Genomic DNA, 22,735 nt, shown 5'->3' on the forward strand with positions numbered 1-22,735 from the left:
TTATGTTTCTGCCCATATGTGTGCTTCCACGAGTTCACAGAGGATTAGATACTTCTGTAGATACTTCTCAGGACATGCCACATGGTCTCAAGCTGGACCCAGATCGGCTCTGTTGACCCCAGGGATGACTCATAGGGGGTGGGAGTGACTGCCAAGGATGGAGGGGGATACTGAGTGGTCAGGTTTAGCCAGGGCCCCCCCCAGAATCTACCCCTTGTGGACCCCAGCAGCTGGAGACAAGGGAGATGGAGACAGCTGGACTCTCCAGCCAAGCTGGGGTGATGCTTTGCTTAGGGTGCCAAGTGCGTGGGTGACGACCTTGGCTTTTGTATCAAGAGCAGTGTGGTGCATCAGTAATTAGAAGGGATGATCACAATTTGTGCCTTTCCAAGGCTGTGATTAAGCAAAAAATAGGCTCCATTCTTTCGCCGGCAGGAGGAGCCCTGGTGAGCGGGGTGGGCTCAGGGCTGGGCTGGCAGTGTGCTGGGAGCAGGCACTGCGGTAGCTGGCCTGCCTCGAAGCCTGCACAAAACATTGTCACAAAACAGCTGTGGGTTCACCCGCCCCAAATCTGGGCATGGCAGGGACCCAGCCTGAATAGGGCCATGCAAACAGAGATTAACAGGAAGTGGGAGGAAGCGGCAGCCTGATGATGAGGTCCTAGGGTCCCTTGTGGGTGGCTCCCCACCACCCAGGATCCCCTGCCCGCTGCTCTTCTCACAAGAGGCTCTGGGCAGGGCTCTAGAGGCGGAATTGCAAAGCCCAGGCCAGACTGTTCTAGAATCCCAGAGGTTCCCACATACCAGTTCCTCTGGGTGCTTTCAAGAAATGTACTTCTTGGTGGATGATGCTTCCCTGAACCTGATTTCTCCTGGGGGGTTAACAGTGCAGAGATGTCTCACCAGCTGTGTGCATCCTGGGGTCTTCACTTCCAAAATGTTTTCATGAAAACGCCATGCTAGGCCTGGAAAGCTGATAAACCCTGCTCTCAAGGGGCCCAAAGTCTGACAAGGAAATAGACAAGTCGCCTCACAGCAACAAGCCAGGCCCAGCTGAGGGATAACCATCTTTACCTAGGTAGATCTGAGAAGGCTTTCTAGAGGTGGTGGCAGTTGAGCAGGGATTTGTAGGACAAGTAGGAGTTTGCTGGTCTGAAAAGGGAGGAAGGGCTTACCAGGCAAAAGGCTCTGCATGAGCAAAGCCAAGGAAGAGTGAAAGAGTTATGTCTTGTGGGCTGAGTCAGAGCCAGTGGCCTCAGTTATTGTGGTGGGAATGTTTGGCTCTTAGAGGAAGCAGAGCCCATGGGCAAGGTGCAAGCAAGGTGGCCTCAGGCTGCCTTTCTGCTTGTCCACAGAGGCCTCTGCCAAAACTGGAGATGCGCCTTCCTGTGGAGTAACTCTGGTCCTGTTAGTCAACTCTCAAAGGGCCGGACTCTAGATCTGGCAGGCTAGGTCTCCCCTTCTCCATCCCCCAGAGCAAAGAATTTCTGGCTTTTATGCTGGGAAAGGAAGCAAGGCTCTGTCCCCAAACAGCGTAGGAAGTGAGACCCTTCCCTCTTGCTAGGAGGAGTGAGGGATGCTGGGGACAAGCCTGTCCAGCCTCTGGCCTGTGGCTTCCCTCCCCACTGAGCCAGGAACGGCCTCAGCGTCATTTGTGGCTGGGACGCAGCACTTGTCCACCAATTTGATGCCCAGAGCATCGCGTGGGGCCCCAGGGAACAGACTCTAGGCAGATCAGGATGCGGGTGCTCCTGGGTCTGTGTAATCAGAGAGGGTGCAGGATCCAGCCCCCGCTGAACAGAGGGCATGGTGCCCAGAAGACAGCAGGACCCTCATGGCTTCCCTGCAACTTATTTATAGCCTTGCCATAGCAATTTGTGGCAATCACAGCATTTAATCCTGTAATCACACTGCAAGCAGGCACCCAGCCCAGCGAGGCCGGGGAGCATGCCAAGGCTCAGGGAGGGACTTGGCGGCAGGGCAGGCAAGTGTGGAGGTGGCAATGTCCCCATCAGCCCCATTTTGTCAGCTGTGGCCCTGGCTCTGTGCCCCTGAGGCACCCTGGGTAATAATAATAACAATAGCAGCTAACGTGTGTGACTCTTCCTATGTTCCACACCCTAGTCTAAGCCCTTCGTGTATATGGACTTATGCCCTGTTCTAAGTCCTTATATATATGGACTCATTTATCTGCATCGCCACCCTATGACGCAGCTGCAGGTATTATCCCCATATTCCAGATGAGGAAACTGAGACACAGGTCACACAGCTCGTAAGAACCAAGATTTGAACTCAGGCATTCTGGCTCCAAAGTCCATGGCTTTAACCATGCCCCTCCCAGCCCTAGAGGACAGGGACCTCCCAGGATCCACAGCCACAACCTCAGCCCTGCCCACGCTCTGGGTTTCTCTGGCTCACCTGTCCCAGAGCCATGCATGAGGCTGCATTCACCATGAAGTGTGGATGCTTCCTCTCGGGGAAGCCGCATCCAGCCTCCCCCGCAGACACTTTCCTTCCCTCCTGGCGCTATTTCATGCTGTGGAAAGAGGTCTGGTGCCTGGGGCAATTGGTGCAGGTTGTTCTAGCCTCAGTTTGCTCATCTGTAAAATGGGACTAATAACAAGCTCATCCAAACTCAGAGAGTAATTGTGGGGACTGGACCATACAGGTAAAGCACACGGTGCCTGGGACATAATAAGTACTTAATACAACTGACCCACTACTGTTGTATTGTCCTCCTGTGCTGAGGGCAGGGCCCAGGTCCCCTCTAGCCAGACCCAGGGCAAGCCTGCGCCACTGGAAGGAGCATGTAAGTGCTGGGCAGAGTCAGGCCTCAGGACAAGTTTTTTCTCCTCTTCCCAAAAGTCAACCCCTCTACCATTTCGGGAACGATTTCCTGTCTGTGTGGGCAGCAGCTCAGGCTCATAAAGCAATCACCCTTTGACCAGGGCTGTGTCTGTGAGGACAGAATATTTCAGAAATGTACTTGCCTGCTGAGAAAGCTTCTCATTTGGAATTCTTTGCAGATGTGCCCTCCCCGGGGGCTGGTCATGACACAGCCTGACTCAGACACAGGGTGGTGGGGGTTGCCCTGAAAGCCCCGGGAGGGACCCTCCCCAGATGTGACTCCCAGTGGGGAGCGGCGGGCTACGGTGGGGTGGGGTGGGATGTGAAGATGGAAAGGGCTGTCCTTGTCTAGAACGGGCTGCGACTTTAAGAGATAAGCCAGTTCCTCGTCATTGAAGGCCACTAGCTGGCTCAATCTAGCTGTGGGTTTTGGCTACACACAGAAAAGGGTATCCATCCCATGGAGGAGAGAGGAGGCAAGCCGAGGTCGGCTTGATGGAAGGAAGGATTCCTGAGGGAGGCAGGCAGCATTTGGGTGGGGGCAGCTGTTGGAGGTCTTTGAGGTCTCTCTCCACCTGCAAGTCCAATGTCATGACATTCAGGAGCGTAAGCTTCAGATCAGGGGTTGGCGAACTTTCCTGTAAGGGCCAGATACTGGACATTTTTAGCTCCGTGGGCTGTAAGGTCTCTGTTGCAACCACTCTGCTGCTGTGGCACAAACGCAGCCGTCGACAGTATGTCAAGTATGAGCCTGGCTGTGTTCCAATAAAACTTTATTTACAAAAGCAGGTGGTGGGCCAGATTCAGCCCATGGCTGTGGATTACTGACCCCCGTGCTAGAGCAGTGAGAGCTGAAGCAGGCCAGGGAGTCTAACTTCCTGGAGTAGCAGGTGTTCAGCCCGGGCAGCTGAGAGGAGCAGCAGCCGGCTTCGTCACAAAGCTCGTGATGTGATGCTGAGTGTCGCTCCAAATGCTGGCCTCACCTCTCTGCAGATCTGGACCATGGTGCCATAATTCAAGGCCTTGCCATCCCTCTGATAGCTTCAACCAGATATTAAAAAAAATATTTATCCAGCTGTGTTAGTCAGGGTTCTCCAGAGAAACAGAACCAATAGGTTATATATATTAATAGATACATAAAAAGAGATTTATTATGGGGCACGGGCTCACACGATGACGGAGGCTGAGAAGTCCCGGGATCTGCTGTCTGGCACCAGGAGCCCAGGAACCTGGCGGCGTGGTTCCAGTTCAAGCCCAAAGGCCTGAGGACCAGGGGACACAAGGATGGCGTGAATCCCAGTTCAAGTCTGAAGGCCTGAGAACCGAGAATGCTGATGTCTGAGGGCAGGAGAAGATAGATGTCTGATCTTAAAAAGAAAGAGAATTCTCCCTTTCCCCTCCCTTTTGTTCTATCCAGGCCTTCAACAGATCGCATCATGCCCACCTGCCTCGGTGAGGGTGGGTCCTCTTTACTCGGTCTGCGGATTCGAACGCTCTTCTGGAAACAACACACAGATACACTGAGAAACGGTGTTTTATCAGCAAGCCGGGTGTCCTTTGCCCCAGTCAAGTTGACACATGAAATTAATCATTATGCCAGCTCTTCTAGTTGTCCTCAGAGGGAAGCCTGGCCCAAATTACCGTCCATCTCTGGAGTGGAAGTCGTCAGGCAGGGCTCGCGCCGGGCTGCTGCTATTGGTGAAGAAGAGCAGGACGTTCCCTTCCTAGGATGCCCCTCCTTGTCTCAGGGACAGCATTGGCGATGGCCTCACTCTGCTGGTCTTCCTTTCCTGAGGAGGAGAGTTTCATGTCGTGCTGGTTTCAGAGGCAGGGGCTGGACAGTGGCTCCCCCTAGCTCCGGACGATAATTCCAGCTCACCTGTAAGCCGAGGCCTCACCTTTGGGGCCTGTGCCTCGTGTGCTGTCACTGTGGCAGAAGCCTGGAGATGCTGAGTTCCCCTTCTGTTCCCTCCGCAGGAGAACTGTACCGGGTTTCCTTGAGAAGACAGAGGTTCCCAGCCCAGGGAAGCATCGAGATCCACGAAGACAGCGAGGTGGGCTGGGTTTCAGAGGGTGTCTGGGCCCGCCTCTGTGGTCAGGATTTTAGGAAGGGCTGTAGGATGGTAGACAGACTGCCTAGTTTTCTTCCAGCTCTTCGTTCGACTTGCTGTGTGACCCTGGGCAGGTCTGTCCTTTTCTGGGCTTTGGGCGCCCATAAGAACAAGAAAGCTCTTGGGACCTTTCCTGTCCTCACATACATCGAGGGTCTTGCCCTCTTGGCAGCCTGTGCCCCTCACTCTGAAGGCACCAAAGGTTATGTCACATGGGGGGCTGTAGGACTTCTTGACTTGGAGTCGCGAGACAGGCTGGGCAGGCGCCTGCGTCCCCAGCCATGGTCTCCGCGTATGCATGTCCTTGTGTGCCTCCCTCCCGTCCCCTGCTGTCTATCTCTCTATCCCGATGGATGTCCCTCTCAGGAAGGCTGCCCACAGCGCTCCTGCAAGACGCATGTCCTTCTGCTGGCGCTGCACGGGGGGAACATCCTGGACACGGGCTCAGGGGACCCGTCCTGCAAGGCAGCCGACATCCACACCTTCAGCTCCGTGCTGGAGAAGGTCACGCGAGCCCACTTCCCTGCCGCCCTGGGCCACATCCTCATCAAGTTCGTCCCCTGTCCTGCCATCTGCTCTGAGGCTTTCTCACTCGTCTCCAAGTGAGTCCATTTCGGCATGTTGGGGCTGGTTGGGGTTGTTGGTGGGGAGCACTAAGTGGAGGGGCTGCCCTGCCTTGTGGTTCCCTCCTGGGCAGTGGGTACCTGCCAACGCTTCTCTGGGATGTCAGATTCTGGTTGAACACAAGCATGACTGGTGCACAGTGCACAGTGGTCGGTAAGAATCCTCTGCCCAGGGCTGGGTGGGGCCGGATCCACTTCCTGTACTCAATAGGCCTGATCTAGTTGGCCCAGATAAGGAAACTGAGGCATTGGGAGGTGAAGCAATTTCCCCCAGGGCTGCACAGCCAATGGAGCCTGGGGTCAGGCTGGGCCACAGTGACGGCCCAGCCGGGGTGTGTGCATGTGGGAAAAAACACGAACTGTGTCCTCCTCTGTTCTCGTGCCACGACGACCCACACAGAGGACTTGTGTGACCACACGTGTGGCCAACAGTTCTGCAGCAGACACCAGCTGGGTGTCCTGCAATTCGGTTCTGACACTGCCTACCTGGAGATGGCGTCAGATCCCTCCGGCTCAGGACGCAGCCCCGCGACACTGCCCTCGCTTCTGCTGCCAGTCACGAGCCCCACGTTGCCTTGCCAGTGCCTCTGACTGACCGGCTACGAATCGGGCAGCCCACAACCCCTCCTTGGGTTCCATTAACCTGCTAGAACGGCTCACGGAACTCAGGGAGACCCTTCATTACGTTTACTGGGCGATTATACAAAGGATACACGAAAGAGATGCGTAGGGCGAGGGGCGGGGGAAGGGGTGCGAGCGTCCGTGCCCTTTCAGGGCGCGCCGCCTCCAGGAACCTCCACGCGTTCGGCTATCTGGAAGCTCCCGGAACCCTGTCCTCTTGAGCCTTTTATGGAGACTTCATAAAAAGTCTCAATGGACAGGCGTGATTGACAACCGTGTCGAAATGCGATTGGACAGAAGGGGTGTGATCTGACACTCGTGGACCGAGTGGGGAAATGCCAGCAAGGCCTGTCCGTAGATTCTTCTTGGCCTCTCTGCGCAGCCCTCCTCGCTCCAGGGCGTGGGTCTGAAATGGGGGTTTATGGCCCCCAATCGGGCAAGGTAGGTCAGAGAATTTCTTTACGGCCAGCTCCAAGACAGAAAGGCGGGGGAAATTAGGCTTGGGGGGAAAAGGAGTAAGTGGAAGGAGTGCAGGGGGTCAGAGCGAGGGAGCTTGTTTTCTGCAGCGCCCCAACGTTATCACTAGGGCTGTGGGAGTTATGAGCCCGGAGTCGTGGACGAAAACCAGTCACTCTCTGTGTGTCATAATGTCACAGTGTGGGCTTGGAGGAGGCACAGGGTGCTGCGGGCTCTCTGGGAGAGGGCCAGAGAAGACTTGCTCGAGAGGTGGCTTTTGGGTGTGCACACCACAGTTAAGTGTGTGGCCTCTCGGGTCAGCTGGACCCTGGCTGTGTGACCCGGGGGACATCCTTTAACCTCTCCCTATCTCAGTTTCCTCATCTGTAAAATGGGGGTGACCACAGAAATAAGCTTCCAGAGTTGTGAGGATTCTGCATGCTTGTGTAGGTGAAGCCCCTAACACAGCGCCCAGCACCTAGAGAGTATCGGCGATGCTGGCTGTGACTCCCGGCATCGTCCTCCTGGCCGGGGGCGGAGGGGGCTGGGGAGGGAGAATTCCAACTCCTGGCAGGGAACGCGGCCGGTGGGGAGCGAGGAGGGAAAGGGTGGCAGGCACAGAGGGCTGGCTGAGCACTGGGCAGCTGGCCCATCACTGACGTTTGCACGTCCCTGCGCCATGTGGACTCTGGCACCTGTTGGGGACACTGAGCCACCAAGGGCCCTCTGGGGTCTGGGGCATGTAGGCAGTCCCACCACTGCTCCAGGACCTGAGGGCTTCTGTGCTCCCCAGGTGCCTGTCCTGTTGAACTAGCTGAAGGTGGGGGCCTGGGCTCAGGTGGGTACCCTGGGTTCTCATTAGCCATATGTGCAAAAAAGGACCCGAGCACCTGTGGGGCCCATGTCCTGCAGAGCATTTGGCCAATTGCTGGGACTGGCAGCTGGAAGGCGGGAACCTTCTGCAGTTAGGGGTGAGAGGGAGGCTGCTGGCACCTCCATCCTGCCCCGCCCCGCTCACAGGACTCTGCCAGGGGCTTTGAAGCAGCTGCAGAGACCATCCCTGAGGCAGAGCCCTCTCTGCCTGGGGCTTGGGAGGGTGGGAAGAGGCCTCCAGTAGGGTGCCGGGAAAGTGGGGAGCTCCTGACCCCACAGGGGAAGCGGGGTTGGTGTTCTCAGTCAGATGTGGCTATGAGGAGGGGCCCAGCACCTGGAGCTTCCAGACGGTCATGGGAGAGCACAGGCAAGCCCCTTCCCTTCCCTGGGCCTCACTTCTCCCCCGCCCCCGACGGGAATGGGAAGCAGAGACTCTGATTTCTCTGCGTTCCACGGACGCCGCAGGGCAGACTGCAATCAGAGCTGGAAGGGAGGAAGATTAGGGCAGTAGTTCTCCCACCTGGCTAATCTTGCCCATGTCCCTGGCATGATTCTTATTAAACCGCAAGATGTCCAGGCTCACGCCTGGAGTGGTGGATTCAGGAGGAGACGGGCCCTGGAATCTGCATGTTTAACAGCTGCCCGCTGCTTCCTGCTCTGCTTTGGGAGCTGCTGAGCTGGTGCGGCTTGTTCCCTTCATACTCTAACAGCCCGGGACTTAATTGTGCTAGTTCATAATCTGTCTCAGGACTCCCCCCACATCCCCCCAGGATGTCTGACCTCCAGAGCTGGGTCACCCCTATCTCCAGGAAGACGGATGACCGGGCAATTTGAGGGGACAGCAGGAGGGAGCTTACCTCTCCCCCAGGCAGCTCCTTGCCAGGGCCATTAATCACCCCGTAATCACTGCTGGGAGGGAGCTTTCTCAGCTAATTAAAATCTCTCCGGCTGCAATCGAGGCCCGTTTCCTCTAATTTGTGTTCTTTGGAGATGAGGAATGGCTGACGGGGCTGGCCTTATACACCACGACGACTCTGCCACCTGTCGAGGGTGCTTGAGCCCTGTCACCTGCCTGAGATTCTGTTGAGGCCCCAGTGGGATCAGCACTGGGCTCTCGGCCAGCCTGAGCTCGGACTACGGGAAAGGGCAGGCTCTGGGAAGTGGGTAGAGAGTTCCAGGCCCTCCTCTGTGGGCCCTCCTGCCCAGCCAGGCCCAACAGTGCCTCTGGGTCAGGTGCCCCAGGGGACCAAGGCAAGATAGGCGGGGCTGGGCCAGGGGCAGGCTGCTGGGAGGCTGGTCTCAGGTGGGCCTGAGCTGCCAGAGAAGGAGGAACTTCTTAGCGGGGAGGTAGGGAGGTGAGGGGCCAGTGCAAAGTCTAGGCCGTCCACTGGTGGTGGGCATGCTGTTGGACAGGCTCTCTTAGCCCTCTGTGGGTCACAGAGCTTTCTGCAAAGCTGATGAAAGATCTGGATCTTCTCCCCACTGCACCATGGACACAACGCTGTGCATGTAGCTGCGTCCTCCTGCAAGCCGTGGCCAACACGTGATCCGCACAGCTGGCATGCCCTCTCTCCTCCTTTCTCAGCTTCTCCAAAGCCTTCCCGAGGCCTAGTTCAAACCCCACCTCCTTCAGGAAGTCTGCCATGATGACACACGTCCCCACCCTGATACGCACTAGCTGGCTTTGGCTCCCAGCTGACTTCTTCTTCTATAATTGGGGTGTCCTTTGGGGCCATGCAGAAGTGGGCCAGAGAGCATCCCTGTCACAGGAGCCTCCGGGCCCACACCATGGCAGGCACGGGGTGGACACATGGGGGGTCAGCATAGCCTTGAACCCCCTGCCCCGTTCCCCTGCCGCCACCACCCATGCTTTGTCTCGCCCGGTTCCTGCCTGGGTCCTCCTGAAGGGTCCCTGGCGCTGAGGGCCCAGTCCTGGCCAGTATGTCCTCTCTTCTGCCTGGTCCTCAGCCCCAAACCTGCCCACCTGCCTGACCCCGGCTGGGCTTACCTTGGGCCCCCTGTCTGCAGCCTGAACCCCTACAGCCACGACGGGGGTGGCCTCAGCAACAGCCAGGACCACGTCCCTCTGGCCGCCCTGCCCCTGTTGGCCATCTCCTCCCCACAGTACCAGGACGCGGTGGCCACCGTCATCGAGCGAGCCAACCAGGTCTACGGAGAGTTTCTCAAGTCCTCCGACGGGATCGGCTTCAATGGGCAGGTAGGGCAGCCTGCCCGCCCCTCCCCCGGCCTGGCCCTGCCTGGAGAGAGGCTGGGATCTGTTGGAAGGATCTAGACCAGGCTGTTCTACAAAGCATCTGACATCAAAGGCAGCTTTGGGGATCTTTGGGTTTGCCCTCATTGTACAGATAGGAGGACTGAGGCTGACAGTCTGAGTTCTGAGTTTGAGCCCAAGTCTGACGCTGGGCCTAGCCTAAGCGCTGGTCCCGCCCGGGGAGCGCCGCTTCCCCGCTGGGCTCTCTCAGGGCCTCCCTGGGGCGGCTTCCTCGCTCCCTTGGGGGAAGGCAGCCCCTGCTCTGGCTGGGTGTGGGGGCGGGTCTGGGGTCTGCGGCGAGTGAGCCTGCAGGCCAGCTGTGCCTCTCCAGGTGTGTCTCATTGGGGACTGTGTGGGCGGCCTCCTGGCCTTCGATGCCATCTGCTACAGTGCGGGGCCCTCGGGGGACAGCCCTGGCAGCAGCAGCCGGAAAGGGAGCATCAGCAGCACCCAGGTGCGGCCAGGTGGCGGGACGGGGGAGGGCATGTCCCAGGGGAGCAGGGGTCCCCTTGGGGAGGTAGTGCTGTCCTTCACATTGGCACCATGACGTCCAGGTTACAGAGGATTGTATCATAATCCTGCAAGAGTAGCAAGAGATAAGTATGCCAGGAGGGGAAACTGAGGCCCAGAGAGGGCTGATTTGGATTGGGCTCCCTAGACATCTGTCCCAGCTGGATTGCCAGTTCCCGTGGATGTAGGAGATGGCCTGTGCCCCAAATCCTACCACTATTGTGTTGTGGCTTCCACTTGCCTTTTGGAAGAAGCGTAGCCCCTCACATCCTAGGAGGAAGGGGTTGATTTGTGCCTGGGGGAGGACACAGGGCCTCAGAGTCTCCTGTGACAATAGTACTTTCCTGTCTTCTGCTTGGCCCCAAAGGATACCCCAAATGTGGTGGAGGAAGATTGCAGTCTGGCCGGCAGTAAGCGTCTCAGCAAGAGCAACATTGACCTTTCTAGTGGGTTGGAGGATGAGGAGCCCAAGAGGCCATTGCCACGGAAACAGAGCGACTCCTCCACCTATGACTGCGAGGCCATCACCCAGCATCATGCCTTCCTATCAAGGTAACACCCTTCCCTGTCCCTGCCTTCTTTCCATGAGAGCACCCAGGAGGCAGAGGACCTTGGCTTGGAGTCATCTGGAAGGGCTGTGACGAGTCATGTGTCCCAGGCCTTTCCCATAGACAAGCACTGAAGTGCTGGGACCAAGGCCACTTGCCATCAGCCCTCCACTGAGACCCAGGAAGCTGCTCCCTCTCTCTGCCCTGCCCTGACTTGCAGAGAGCTCGAGAGCCCCAGTTTCGTCTTCTGCAAAAGTGTAACACTGCCCAGCCTACTTCACGGGATGGTTTTAAGAACCTACTGAGATAACAGATGCAGGCATGTTTTGGGAGCTACCTCAGCTTTGTGTTCTTATCATTTCTCAAATGGGGAAACAGAACAAGTAGGACGCGAACTTTCTGGGAGTCACACAGCCCGTTACGGGAGAGCTGGGATCCGCGTTCTGGGCTCCTGATCCCGGTTCAGTGCTTTCCCACAAAACACACTTCTGTTTGTAGGCCAGGCGGGCCCCTCTATGGGACTGTTCACCCCCTAACTTTCCAGAAGAGACATGCTAATCAACACGGGCTAAATGAATTGTCTGCACATTAATTCAGGATGCAAATGACTGTTGGACGTAGACCCAAATTGGAATGAACGTCCCTTTCTTCTTCCTTTTCTGCTCAATTCTCTGCTTCCTCTTTCCTTCTTTCTTATCCAAGTGTTAAGTATCAGGAGGTCATTACAACATTTGGAAAATATGTCATCTCACCACCAAGGGGGAACCACTGTTAACATTGAGCTTATATCCTTTCTGAATTTTTTTTGCATGCTTTGTTTCACTTAAAAAAAAGCCTTTTATATTGTGATCTTGCCCCTATATAATTAAAAATACTTGGTAAATACCCTTAATGCCAATATACTATTTTATTGAGTAAATGGACAACAGTTTACTTAATCCCAGTAATTAGACACTTTGGCTTTTTCCAGTTCTTCACCATTATAAATAGAACGATAGTGAACATCTTCGTGCATAAACATCAATGTGCGTATTAGGGTTATTTCATTCACATGGATTCCTGGAGAGGAGTTACTAGGTCAAAGGCTCTGCCTATTTAAATTTCTGAATATTTAAAACCCTTGTTACAGATTATCCTGTAGAAAAGCAGCCATGTTCAAGTGAGGGTTGCAAGGTGAAAATCGCAACATTTCTGGTTCATCCTTGAAACATCCTTTAGGAAAGCCCCAAATTTGGAGAACGAAAAGAAGTTGGAGGTTTTCGGTGGCTGGTCCAACACAGCCAGCTTTTCCCTCTGGTGTAGGGACAGATGGCAGTTTCTTTGGCAATTAAGTAGTTGGCGTGTGTTTAGGGACCACGCTGTACATGCAATATGTATTGTTAAACACCAGAGTCATCGTCCTCACGGGGAGATGCTCACACTGCGAGAGGCAGAAGGGAGTGAGGTTTCAGCGTTGCAGACTCACTCACTCCAGAGGCTGGGGCATTTGCCCACACTGTTTCAACTGCTATTTCTGCAATGTTGTCACCTCCACATGGAGTATTCTAGTTGCATTTGCATTCAGTTAATTGATTGATACATTGCGAGATCCCACTGTGATCTTTGCAGCTTACACTGTACCTAACGCTGGCTGGCAAGTCAGGGTGGTCCTGGGGTTTTCTCCTGACAATCAGAGCCTGCTCGGAGTCTGTGGCTGAACGCTGCTTGCGCTCCCCTTGGGACAAGGTGTACCTGGGATGGGAACGGTTGGAATTCTGTGTGTTTGTGTCTTTCTCTTTAAGCACTGTTCCATGTGCGGGCTGGGGAAGTGGGGGGCAGCCCAAGCTGTTTGCATCTGTGTCTGCGGGTTGCCTGGAACGCGAGTGACGATGAAAGTCCTAATCCTGGCAAAACTGACATTATCCAGCTGGTCTGTGTATTGGCTGGGCTGCACTTCTCTGGTCGAAGTGCAGGAATTCTCAGTGTGGCCATCACAAAATCAGCACGATAACACAGGCCTGCCAGTGTGTACGGTGCTTAGGTGCCCTCGCTGCTCAGCCTGTTTTTGTAAGTAAAGTTTTATAAATCAGAGCCACACGTATTTGTTTAAGTATCGTCTGTGGCTGCTTTCATGCTACAATGACAGCGTCAAGTAGAGCAATGGAGATCATACGACTTACACAAAGTCTAAAATATTTACCACCTGGACCTTTGCAGGAAAAGTTTGCTGCCTCCTGCTCTAGCCAGACATTGGCCAGGCCTTGGTAGCCAATGCTGAGACTGTCGCCAACTGACGTTGTCGGTGTCTGGCAGGTGGACTCTGCCTTGAGCCCCGTCCCAGAAGGCTGGGCACGCCACACTCAGATTTCAGGCTCTGCTGCTGCGTGAACACTCCCACCTTCTCGGTACTTCACTAAGCTACCCTGTCCCATGTCTTCCTCCGGTCTCAGCATCCACTCCAGCGTGCTAAAGGATGAGGGCGAGCTCCCCGCGGCCGGGGCGCCGCAGCTCCCTGAGGTCAGCCTGGGACGCTTCGACTTTGACGTGTCTGACTTCTTCCTCTTCGGCTCACCCCTGGGCCTGGTCCTGGCCATGCGGAGGACGGTGCTGCCTGGGCTGGACGGTGGGTACGGCGTGGGCTGGGGCCTGAGATGTCAAGGCCTCAACATGGGGGGAGCCGGGGGTGGGGACGGAGGCAGAGAGGGTCATGGAGTCAGAGTAGGAGGAAAAAGAGGAGGGAGAGGGAAGCAGTTTCCCCAGATGGTGCAAAGGTGAGACAGCTTCTGATGCATTTCACTGTCCTCGTCACATGCCCCTGGCCAATTTGTGGCCCCATTGTCCCGTGGTCATGCCATAAATACCCACCCTCTTGCATCCTACTTCTCCTTCCCCGGTCCCCAGCAGACCCGCTACAGCCAGATTGGTCTATCTGACCCCCGACCCAATACACCCAAGCCCACCTCAGTGCCTTTGCTCACGCAGGACCTGCAGCCTCCAGTGCCTGTTCCTGTTCCCTAAAGTACGCATGCGAGGCGTTTTGCACCAGTGGTGGGGTGTTGTGACTTTGAGGACAGGGACGCAGACTGTCAGAGGCCGGAGGGCACCTTGGGTATCAACAGATGGACACTTTCCACCAAAGTGCACCGACAACCTACAATACGGAACAGATAGAGAGGGAGGGTCCGGCTGAAGTGGGGGAGAGGAGGCAGCACCCCGTGTGGCTGTCCTCGGTGTTGCTGAGGAACCCTAGGGCTCCCTGGATCTGGGAGGTCCGGTCTCCTGACCTAGAGGGACAGGCTGGCCTCAGAGGAGACACCTGCTGGTCAGTGAGAGAAGGGTTCAGCCAGCGCACTGTCTAGCACCGGGGCCTGGGAGCCCAGCATTGCATGGTGCTGCTGTGGGGGCCAGAGGTCGGGGCAGCTGTCCTGACTGAAAGAACCTGGGTTAGCTTCACAGATCAGGTAGCGACTGAGTGACAGCTGGAGAACTGTAAGGAGTCTGAGCGGTGGAAATAGTGGAGAAGGGACAGTTTGGACACAGGTGCAGAGAAGGGGAGGCAGCAAGCCTGGGGAATCGTAGGTGCTCACTACGGCTGCAGTGCTGGGTGCCTATAGTGCACTCCCAGGTGGGACAGGTTGGCAAGGCCCTTGAATGCCAAGCTGAACTTAATGGCTTTGCTTCTGTTGGTAGTAGGGAGCCATGGGAGGTTCTTGAGCAGAGGAGTGGGCTACTCAAAGCTGGACTCCAGGGCCAAGGGAGTGGGCACTAAAAAGGGGCTTCCCCATGTGTCTTCCTCACTCACCCCAGGTTTCCAGGTGCGTCCTGCTTGCAGCCAGGTCTACAGCTTTTTCCACTGCGCAGACCCCTCTGCCTCGAGGCTTGAGCCGCTGCTGGAGCCCAAGTTCCACCTGGTGCCCCCTGTCAGTGTGCCCCGCTACCAGAGGTTCCCACTGGGCGACGGACAGTCCCTTCTCCTTGGTAGGTTTGCAGGGGTGTGAGCGAGTGTGCTGAGCTGGGGGCTGGGCCCAGCCAGGTGACACAGCAGTGCTGCCCTCTCTGGTGCAGCCTCTCTGAGCTGTCAGCAAATGGGGTCACTCATCTGGGCAGGGTCTCTGGAGGACAGGAAGATAGCTGACTCCTCTGTGTTCAGAGGGGCCCACCTGTGTCAAGCACTGCTCTGTGCAAATCATCTTGGGGCTCAGAGACCAGGCTCTGTCCCCTAACAGGCTCCTGGCCAAGCTCCTGTGGCCAGGTCCAGCATAACATTCGAGCTGTCAGAGTTGATGGCAAGTCCAGGATCCATGCTCAGTCCTGTTCTTGAGTGCCCAGCCTGACTCTGGAGGGGCAGGGTGGGGAGTGTGCCATCCTGGTGGGCTTCATGGAAGAGGTGGCCTTTCCCCAGAGCCTGAACAGCCAGGTGCATTTGGACAGGTGGAGAAGAGATGGGGGCTGGGGCTGGAGATCTTCTAGGTGGAGGAACAGCAGGAACCAGGGCAGGTGTGTTGGTGAAGGGCCCGTGGCCTCCAGGGTCAAGTAGGGTGAGCCAGGCCTGAACTGGTATGTCGCCAAGAGGAGGCCTGTAATGAACCCCCAGGGCCTTGGAAACCAGAGTCTTGGCTCCATACCCCGCTTGGGGAGGTTTGGCCTAAGCCTGCTCAGAGCATGCAGCTCGTTCAGGATTAGCAACCATCCACTCTCCACCCCTATTCCAGTGGAGACTTTGTGTCCAAAGCCTTGCTTGTCAGGAGCTTCTACAGGAAGGCGAGGCTCTAAAACCTCTCCCCCTAAAATGTGTCCCTCTTTGGTCAGGGGGACCCTTTCCCCAGAGGCCACCCTAACTCTCAGGCTGGAGTTTCCATTCCCTTCCAGACTCAGGCACAATCCTTTGTGGCTCAGGGGAGGCATTTGGTAAGAAAGGACATGGCTATGTGTCACTCTGTGACCTCAGCTGGTGCTTCGGGGCAATCTCCCAGAGGCTCCCTCTGTAGCTTTACTGGGGTGGGGGTGATGAATGGACCCCCAGCTTCTGTCTGCATAACTCACAGCTGGGAGGAGGTGAATGCGACAATGTGCTAGGGCAAAGGGGGGTCCAAGGGGGTGGCAAGGGTGCCAGGTGCCCACTGGACAGGCGACTGAGCAGGGCGGGGGCTGGCTCCTCTGGGCGCCCAGCCTCCTCCCCCAGCACGGGGCTGGCACCAAGCGGGTAGCTCTGTTGGAGACACACTCCTCGGCCTGACCTTGACACTCCCCCTCCAGCCGATGCCCTGCACGCCCACAGCTCCCTCTTCCTGGAGGGCAGCTCCCGGGGCAGCCCACCCCTCCTGGACGCCCCTGCCTCACCCCCTCAGGCCCCGAGGGTCCAGCGCCCAGGACGGAGGATGAGTGAGGGCAGCTCCCACAGCGACAGCTCGGAGTCCTCGGACAGCCTGGCACCTGTGGGTGCCTCCCGCAGTGAGTGAGGTCCTTGTGGGGCCCTGCCTGGATGCTGGGGGAGGGACCTTCCTCTGGGTGGTTGCTAGCCCACTGCCAGGGCTGCTGAGGGGGCCCTTGGAAGGGAGGAGGCGTAAAGGGGGTTGTGGGTGGCATTTCTGCCTTTAGGGAGCTGTCAGTCTGTGGGTGGAGGCCTGGCTTCAGTCTGAATCCTCGCCCTGGCCCCAGACTGAGCTCTGACCTTGGGGAGAACCTTGACCTCTGACACTGGACAGAGCCCACTGGGAATTACGGTCACTGCCGAGCGCTGCCCTGGGCTGAGACTGTGGTCTCTGTGGGTCTGGTGCTTGTTCCTGGGGACCAGTCTGGAGCGCACAGCTCAGAGAGGGGCTGGTGGGGATGAGAGGTGGGAGGAGCAGCAGCACACGTCCCAGAGCTCGTTGAGAGCAGGGTGCTCCCACCCAGGCTCGCGCCCCAAGTGGCACAACCCCCACTGGGCCTGTGTGATGGGTCAAGGCCCCAGGCGGGCCACTCGTCCTCACCTCCCTGTCTGACCTGCAGTCACGGCCAAGTGGTGGGGTGCCAAGCGGATCGACTACGCCCTGTACTGCCCCGATGTCCTCACAGCCTTCCCCACTGTGGCCCTGCCCCACCTCTTCCACGCCAGCTACTGGGAGTCCACCGACGTGGTCGCCTTCATCCTGAGACAGGTACTGCTGCTGCTGACACTTGGGAGGGTGTCGCCCTTCCCTGTCTGGAGAGGAAGCTTCTCTCAGACCGTGTTGAGCATTCGGTCTTTATCCTAAGGGCTCTGGGAAGGTGTTGGAGCACTTACACGAGTGGGTGGTGACATGGTCAGAGAATGGCTTTCATAAAGAACATTGGCTTCTGTGTGGCTGATAGTATGGTACTTTCTAGAAAATTAAATAGAAACTACGCAGGAGAATGTACCGATATTTTGACTTGGAGGCCGGAGTTGTAAATTCCCACTCCCCTCTGCATTTCAACGTCCCCGTCTGCAGACAGAAGGTGCGGCAGAAAGGCCAGTGCTGGAGACAGAGCCTGGTGGGGTACGAGGTTGGGGAGTAGGTGGGGGTCAGTTCACAGACGGCCCCTGTGGCCAAGGTCAGGGCGTGGTTTCATACTAGGTTCAAGGAGAAGCCCAAGGAAGAAATATCAATCGACTCCTGTTGTTAGAAGGAAACCTGGGGCTGCTGTTCGGGGTGGGAGAGGAACCATTAGATCCCCGGCGAGACAATGTAGGGGCCCAGCTTAGTGGTGACGGCTTGGACCAGGATGCTGGTGTGGAGGTGCTGAGGTTCGATGGGAAGCCTGTGGGTGTCTGGGCTGCGAGGGAAAGAGGGGAGCCCAATTTGAGCACCTACGGTGGTGCCATTCCCTGGGACTCGGGAAGAGCAGGGCTGGGCGTTTGGACACGTGTAGTGTGAGGCGCCTGTTAGGCGCTGGGGAGGAAGGTGAGTAGACGGGTCTGAAGCTTAGGGAAGACGTCAGGATTAAGAGAGAAAACTGTGGGAGTCATCAGAGCTTGGATGGCATTTAAAACTGGTGACGGGTGCCACACCAAGGGAGTTCCTAGGGACAGAGAAGTTCAGGGAGGAGTCCTCCAGCTCCCCAGGGGGCACGAGGAGGACCACAGAAGAAGACGTTTATCGAGGTTGGAGGAGAACCCAGGGAGGGAAGACAGGAGTGGACCTCTGACACAGGCAGGCTGGAAGTCACTGGGGCCTCAGCAAGAATGACTTCAGTGGAGCGATGGGGACGGAGCCGGATTGGAGTGGGTGGAAGGGAGGCACAAGGGGTCCTAGAGGGAGTATTTTTAAAAGACAGGCAACATTCCAGCACATTGGATGGCAAGGAGAATGCCAGCGCAGGGAGTCTAATCAGTGATGCAGGATGGAGAGCGGAACCTCGCTGGGGCCACATCCTCGAGAAGTGGGAGGGCTGGGATCGGGACTGCGGCGGGCCTTAGGTGAGGGAGGGAGGGCACAGAGCAGGTGCAGGCACAGGTAGCCACTAGATTTGGGCAGGGAGGACAGAGTCTGCTCCCAGGAACAGAGCCAGTAGGGAGGCAGTACCCTGGTCCCAGGTGTCAGGACAGGCGGGCAGCGACACAGGTCCTGGGTCCTGAGCTTCCTGAAGGTCCCAGGGTGGGAGGTGGAGGGGAGCCCGGCTGGCCACAAGCTGGCAGGCCCTGACAGCTGGGAGGGAGGGAGAGGGGCCCAGAGGGCCTGACCGGGAGAACTCTGGGCTGTTGGTCAGGTGATGCGCTACGAGAACGTGAGCATCAAGGAGAGCGCCAGCTTGGATCCTGCGGCACTGAGCCCCGCGAACCCCCGTGAGAAGTGGCTTCGTAAGCGGACCCAGGTCAAGCTGCGGGTATGTGCGTGCTGGGGTCCTGTGGTTGGGACTGTGGCCTCAGGGAGGGGGGGCAGCCCTGGAGCCGGGGGCGTCTACACGGCAGGTGAGGGCTTTGATTTGCCCCTCAGAGCTCTGTGCCTGCACAGGCAGGGAGGCCCCAGGCACTGCAGCAAGGAGGGTACGTGAATTGGTTCTCCATGGCCTGGCTTCACAGGAGCCCCAAGGGTGGGGGTCCAGGACACTGGGGAAGGTGAGGAGATGCCATTTATGGGGCAACTGCTACATGCCAGTTTTCTGTAGACACGGACTTGAATCAGAGAGTTCTGCTCGCGGCCACAGGGTTCTTGGTTTGAATTACAATTGAGTATGGCCTGGTGTAATACTTGCCATGATGGAAGGAGGCACAGATTAGCACAAAGATGGAAAGAAATTTTGTCAGGGCGGGTCATCTGGGGCTTCCCTGAAGAAGAGGCTCCTTTTTAGGATATTGAAGGATGAATAGGAGGTTGAGATGCATACATTTATTTAGTCACTCAGCAAACCATCATCAGTTTGCTAGAGAATGGGGCCTAGGGATGTACAGACACAGCCATTGCCATGGTGGGCACCTCCGGTCCAGTGAGAAGATCAGACTAGAACCCCAAGAACAATCCTAAAGAGTAGAGGGTGATCAATGCTTCATGAATTGACTTTTTTTCATAAACATTTATTGAGATATAATTCACACATCATATATTTCATCCATTTAAAGTATACAATTCAGTGGATTTTAGTATATTCTCAGATGTGTGCAAACATTACCACGGTCAATTTTAGAACATTTTTATCATCTTGAAAAAGAAACTCCATACCCTTAGCCGCCGTCCACCTCCCCACCTCCCCCACTACTCTGAGTGATCAGGAATCTGCTTTCTGTCTGCAGATTTGCCTATTCTGGACATTTCATTTCACTAAGATCATAGAACCTGTGACCTCTTAAGTCTGACTTCTTTCACTTAGCTGCGCGTTTTCAAGGCTCATCCGTGTTGTGGTAGTATCAGACTTTCATTCCCGAGTAATGTTCCATTCTTTGGATATACTACATTTTGTCCATTCATCCATTCATGGGTTGTTTCCACATTTTAGCTGTTATGACTAATGCTGCTATAAACATTTGCATATATGTTTTTGTGTAGACGTATGTGTTGCTTTCTCTCGGGCATATACCTAGAAGTGGAAATGCTGGATCAAATGGTAACTCTGTGATTAATCATTTGAGGAGCTGCCAGACTGTTTTCCACGGCAGCTGCACCATTTCCCATCCCCACCAGCAGCATGCGAGGCTTCCGATTTCTCCACATCTTCAACAACACCTGTTATTATCTGTCTCTTTGATTCCGGTCAACCTAGTGGGTGGGATGGGGTAACGCATAGTGGTTTTGATTTGCATTTCCCTGGTGACTAGTGACGCCGAGCATCTGTTCAGGTGTTATTCCCATGAACCAGGTCCTGCCCCTCCAGTGCAGCTGTGAGGGAACCTGTGTCCCCCACTTGGCTGGGGGTCTCCAGGGCCTGTGGCTGGTTCCTTTCAGAGACTGGTGCAGATAAGGTGTCTGCAGATGTTTGTTAGATGGACTTAAAGTGTGTGGGAATTGAGAGGAGGTCGAAACCACATCTTTGAGGTGTCCAAGGAGTGCTTCTTGGAGGGGATGAAGTTGAGTCTGGTCATAATGGATGGGCTGGTATGTGGGGACAGAAGGCCAGGTATGGTCCCGGGGGGACCAGTGTGAGTGAAGGCCTGGAGGCTGCTGCTGCAGAGCCTGGCGGAAAGGACCAGAAGGTGTGGACGGAGAGCAGCAGGAGACAAGAATGAAGAGGTTGTTCAGGCAAAGCTCGGAACGCTGAGCTCAGGATTTGGACTCTTAAGGGGCCCGGGGGGCTGTGCACAGATGGATCTTTACAAAGGCGGAGGATCCGTGCGCGGGGACTGCTTTTGAGTGAGGAGCTCCATTAGGAAGCTATTAGCAGAGTCCCAGCGAGGGGTCATGTGATTGTGGGAGAGATGAGCACGTGGCCAGTATGAATAAAGTCAGGGTGAGCAGATCGAGAGACTCAGGTCTCAAAGTCCAGGTTGGGAGAGGAGTGTGGTCGGGGCCAGCACGGGCCTTGGGGCTGTGGAATGAACTGGAATCAGAAGCGAGGAAGAATGGGCATGTTGAGATAGTTGCAGATAAAATGAGGCCATGTCCCGGATTGCTCCAGAATAATCCGGGTGGGGCTGGGGCTGGGGCTGTGCTGGGGACTGGGCAGGGAAGCAGGCAACCGGAACGGCCCGGAGTTAGTTGCTCAGTGGTGGAGCTGGTGCCGGCCCACGAGGCTTTGCTGTGCTGTTCTCTCTACTCTTGACATTAGAAATTTTTCATCTCAGAAAAAGACAGATGGTACACGGCTGTTGGATGTGAGCCGCGATGCAAAAGCAAGAACCAGAAGCGACCGGGCAGTTTCCAGCCCAGGAGTCTAGAAGAGGAGGGCAGTGGGAGGCTGGCTGCCAGCTCGGGGTGGTGCGGGAGAGTCGAAAACAGAGACTACACATCTGCACGAAGCCCAGTGCGCTTACAAGATGACGTCAGGGGGCTCCTGGTCCGTTTTTCTCATGGGTTCCATGGGGACACATCTCTGAAACTCTAACAGAAGTTCATAGGAAGATGCGACTCAGTAGGCCCACATCCCTCTAGCCAATCCTAAGAATGCCTTAAATCTCCCTTGCAAAGGCTGACCGGCTTTCTTCTGTCTTTCTAGAATGTCACTGCTAATCACCGGGCCAATGATGTGATTGCCGCTGAAGATGGCCCCCAGGTCCTGGTGGGGCGGTTCATGTACGGCCCTCTTGACATGGTGGCTCTGACTGGAGAGAAGGTACCCGGGGCCGCCATGCCCTCCTCAGCTGGTCCACTACGTGCCTTGTGAGACCACATGGCATGTGGGGTGAGGGCTGCAGGGGGGCCGGGCTGCCTGGAGTGGGAGCACAGCGCAGGGAGCCACACGCCCTGCCCGGGCAGGTCCGGGAGGATGAGCGTGGAGTGTAGGACGAGCTTGGTGCCTCTGAGGCGAAGGAGAAGCCCGTATGAGAGGGAGGGAGGGTGGAGGGGGCCAGAGAATGTCAGGCAGGAACTGCAGCCCCAGAGCTCCCCAGCTCAGCCCCTCTGCCAAGCCTGTAGCCCCTCAGCCTTCAAGGAGTCCCCTGTCCCCCTTCCCTGCCTGCAGGTGGACATCCTGGTGATGGCAGAGCCGTCCTCCGGCCGCTGGGTACACCTGGACACGGAGATCACCAACAGTAGTGGTCGGATCACATACAATGTGCCGCGGCCCCGGCGCTTGGGGGTCGGCGTCTACCCAGTGAAAATGGTTGTCAGGTAAGACCCAGGAGAACATTTTCATGGTGGTTTCTCCATTGCCACCACTCTTCCAGCCAGGCCTGTCCAGAAGCTGGGGTGCTCGGGGCTTTCTTTGGGCCCCACCTCTGCCTTCACAGACAGAGGAAAATGGGGAAGGTCTCCTGATGCCACCCAGATGCTCTCTGACCCTGGCTCCAGACTGGGCTCTCACTCCATCTACAGGCTGACCTCTGGCCTCAGGCTAACCTGACCCTCCCTGCACAGCTGACCACAGGCAGCTTCCTTGCAGGGGCGACCAGACCTGTGCCATGAGCTACCTCACGGTGCTGCCCCGGGGCATGGAGTGCGTCGTGTTCAGCATCGATGGGTCCTTTGCGGCCAGCGTATCTATCATGGGAAGCGACCCCAAGGTCCGGCCGGGTGCAGTGGATGTCGTCCGGTGAGTGCTACCTCCCACGAGGGATATGTCTCCCCTGGGGACAGGGGCCAGCAGCCCTGGGGGAAACGCGTTGTTTTTCTGGTTTCCTCCAAGAATTCTATTGGTCTCTGGGGCCCAGAGCTGAGCAGTCCTGGCTTTACCACCAACAGCAATTTCCTGAGGGTCTTTGGGAATATCTCTCCCCCTTTCTAGATCTCAGCTCTTTTGTTCCTGTTTCCTTCCTTTCTTCCTTTCTTCCTTCCTCCCTCCTTCCTTCCCTCCCTGCCTCCCTCCC

The 22,735-nt window shown here is 56.4% G+C and overlaps 1 protein-coding gene across 2 annotated transcripts in view; it reads left to right on the forward strand.

Moving 5' to 3' along the window:
• PITPNM3 (PITPNM family member 3) overlaps positions 1-22,735 on the forward strand; it is an 87,843-nt gene that overhangs the window by 57,854 nt on the left and 7,254 nt on the right. For both annotated transcript variants that reach the window (XM_012652599.1, XM_012652600.1), the window contains 13 exons: positions 4,824-4,900; positions 5,324-5,559; positions 9,559-9,748; positions 10,134-10,256; positions 10,680-10,864; positions 13,290-13,462; positions 14,647-14,817; positions 16,096-16,290; positions 16,831-16,979; positions 18,550-18,666; positions 21,427-21,543; positions 21,892-22,040; positions 22,312-22,461. In XM_012652599.1, coding sequence (XP_012508053.1) covers positions 4,824-4,900; positions 5,324-5,559; positions 9,559-9,748; positions 10,134-10,256; positions 10,680-10,864; positions 13,290-13,462; positions 14,647-14,817; positions 16,096-16,290; positions 16,831-16,979; positions 18,550-18,666; positions 21,427-21,543; positions 21,892-22,040; positions 22,312-22,461 — 2,032 coding nt within the window. The remainder of the gene's footprint in view (positions 1-4,823; positions 4,901-5,323; positions 5,560-9,558; positions 9,749-10,133; positions 10,257-10,679; positions 10,865-13,289; positions 13,463-14,646; positions 14,818-16,095; positions 16,291-16,830; positions 16,980-18,549; positions 18,667-21,426; positions 21,544-21,891; positions 22,041-22,311; positions 22,462-22,735) is intronic.

The sequence above is a fragment of the Propithecus coquereli genome, unplaced genomic scaffold (genome assembly GCF_000956105.1).
Source record: "Propithecus coquereli isolate 6110/MARCELLA unplaced genomic scaffold, Pcoq_1.0 Scaffold390, whole genome shotgun sequence".
Classification (NCBI taxonomy): Eukaryota; Metazoa; Chordata; class Mammalia; order Primates; family Indriidae; genus Propithecus; species Propithecus coquereli.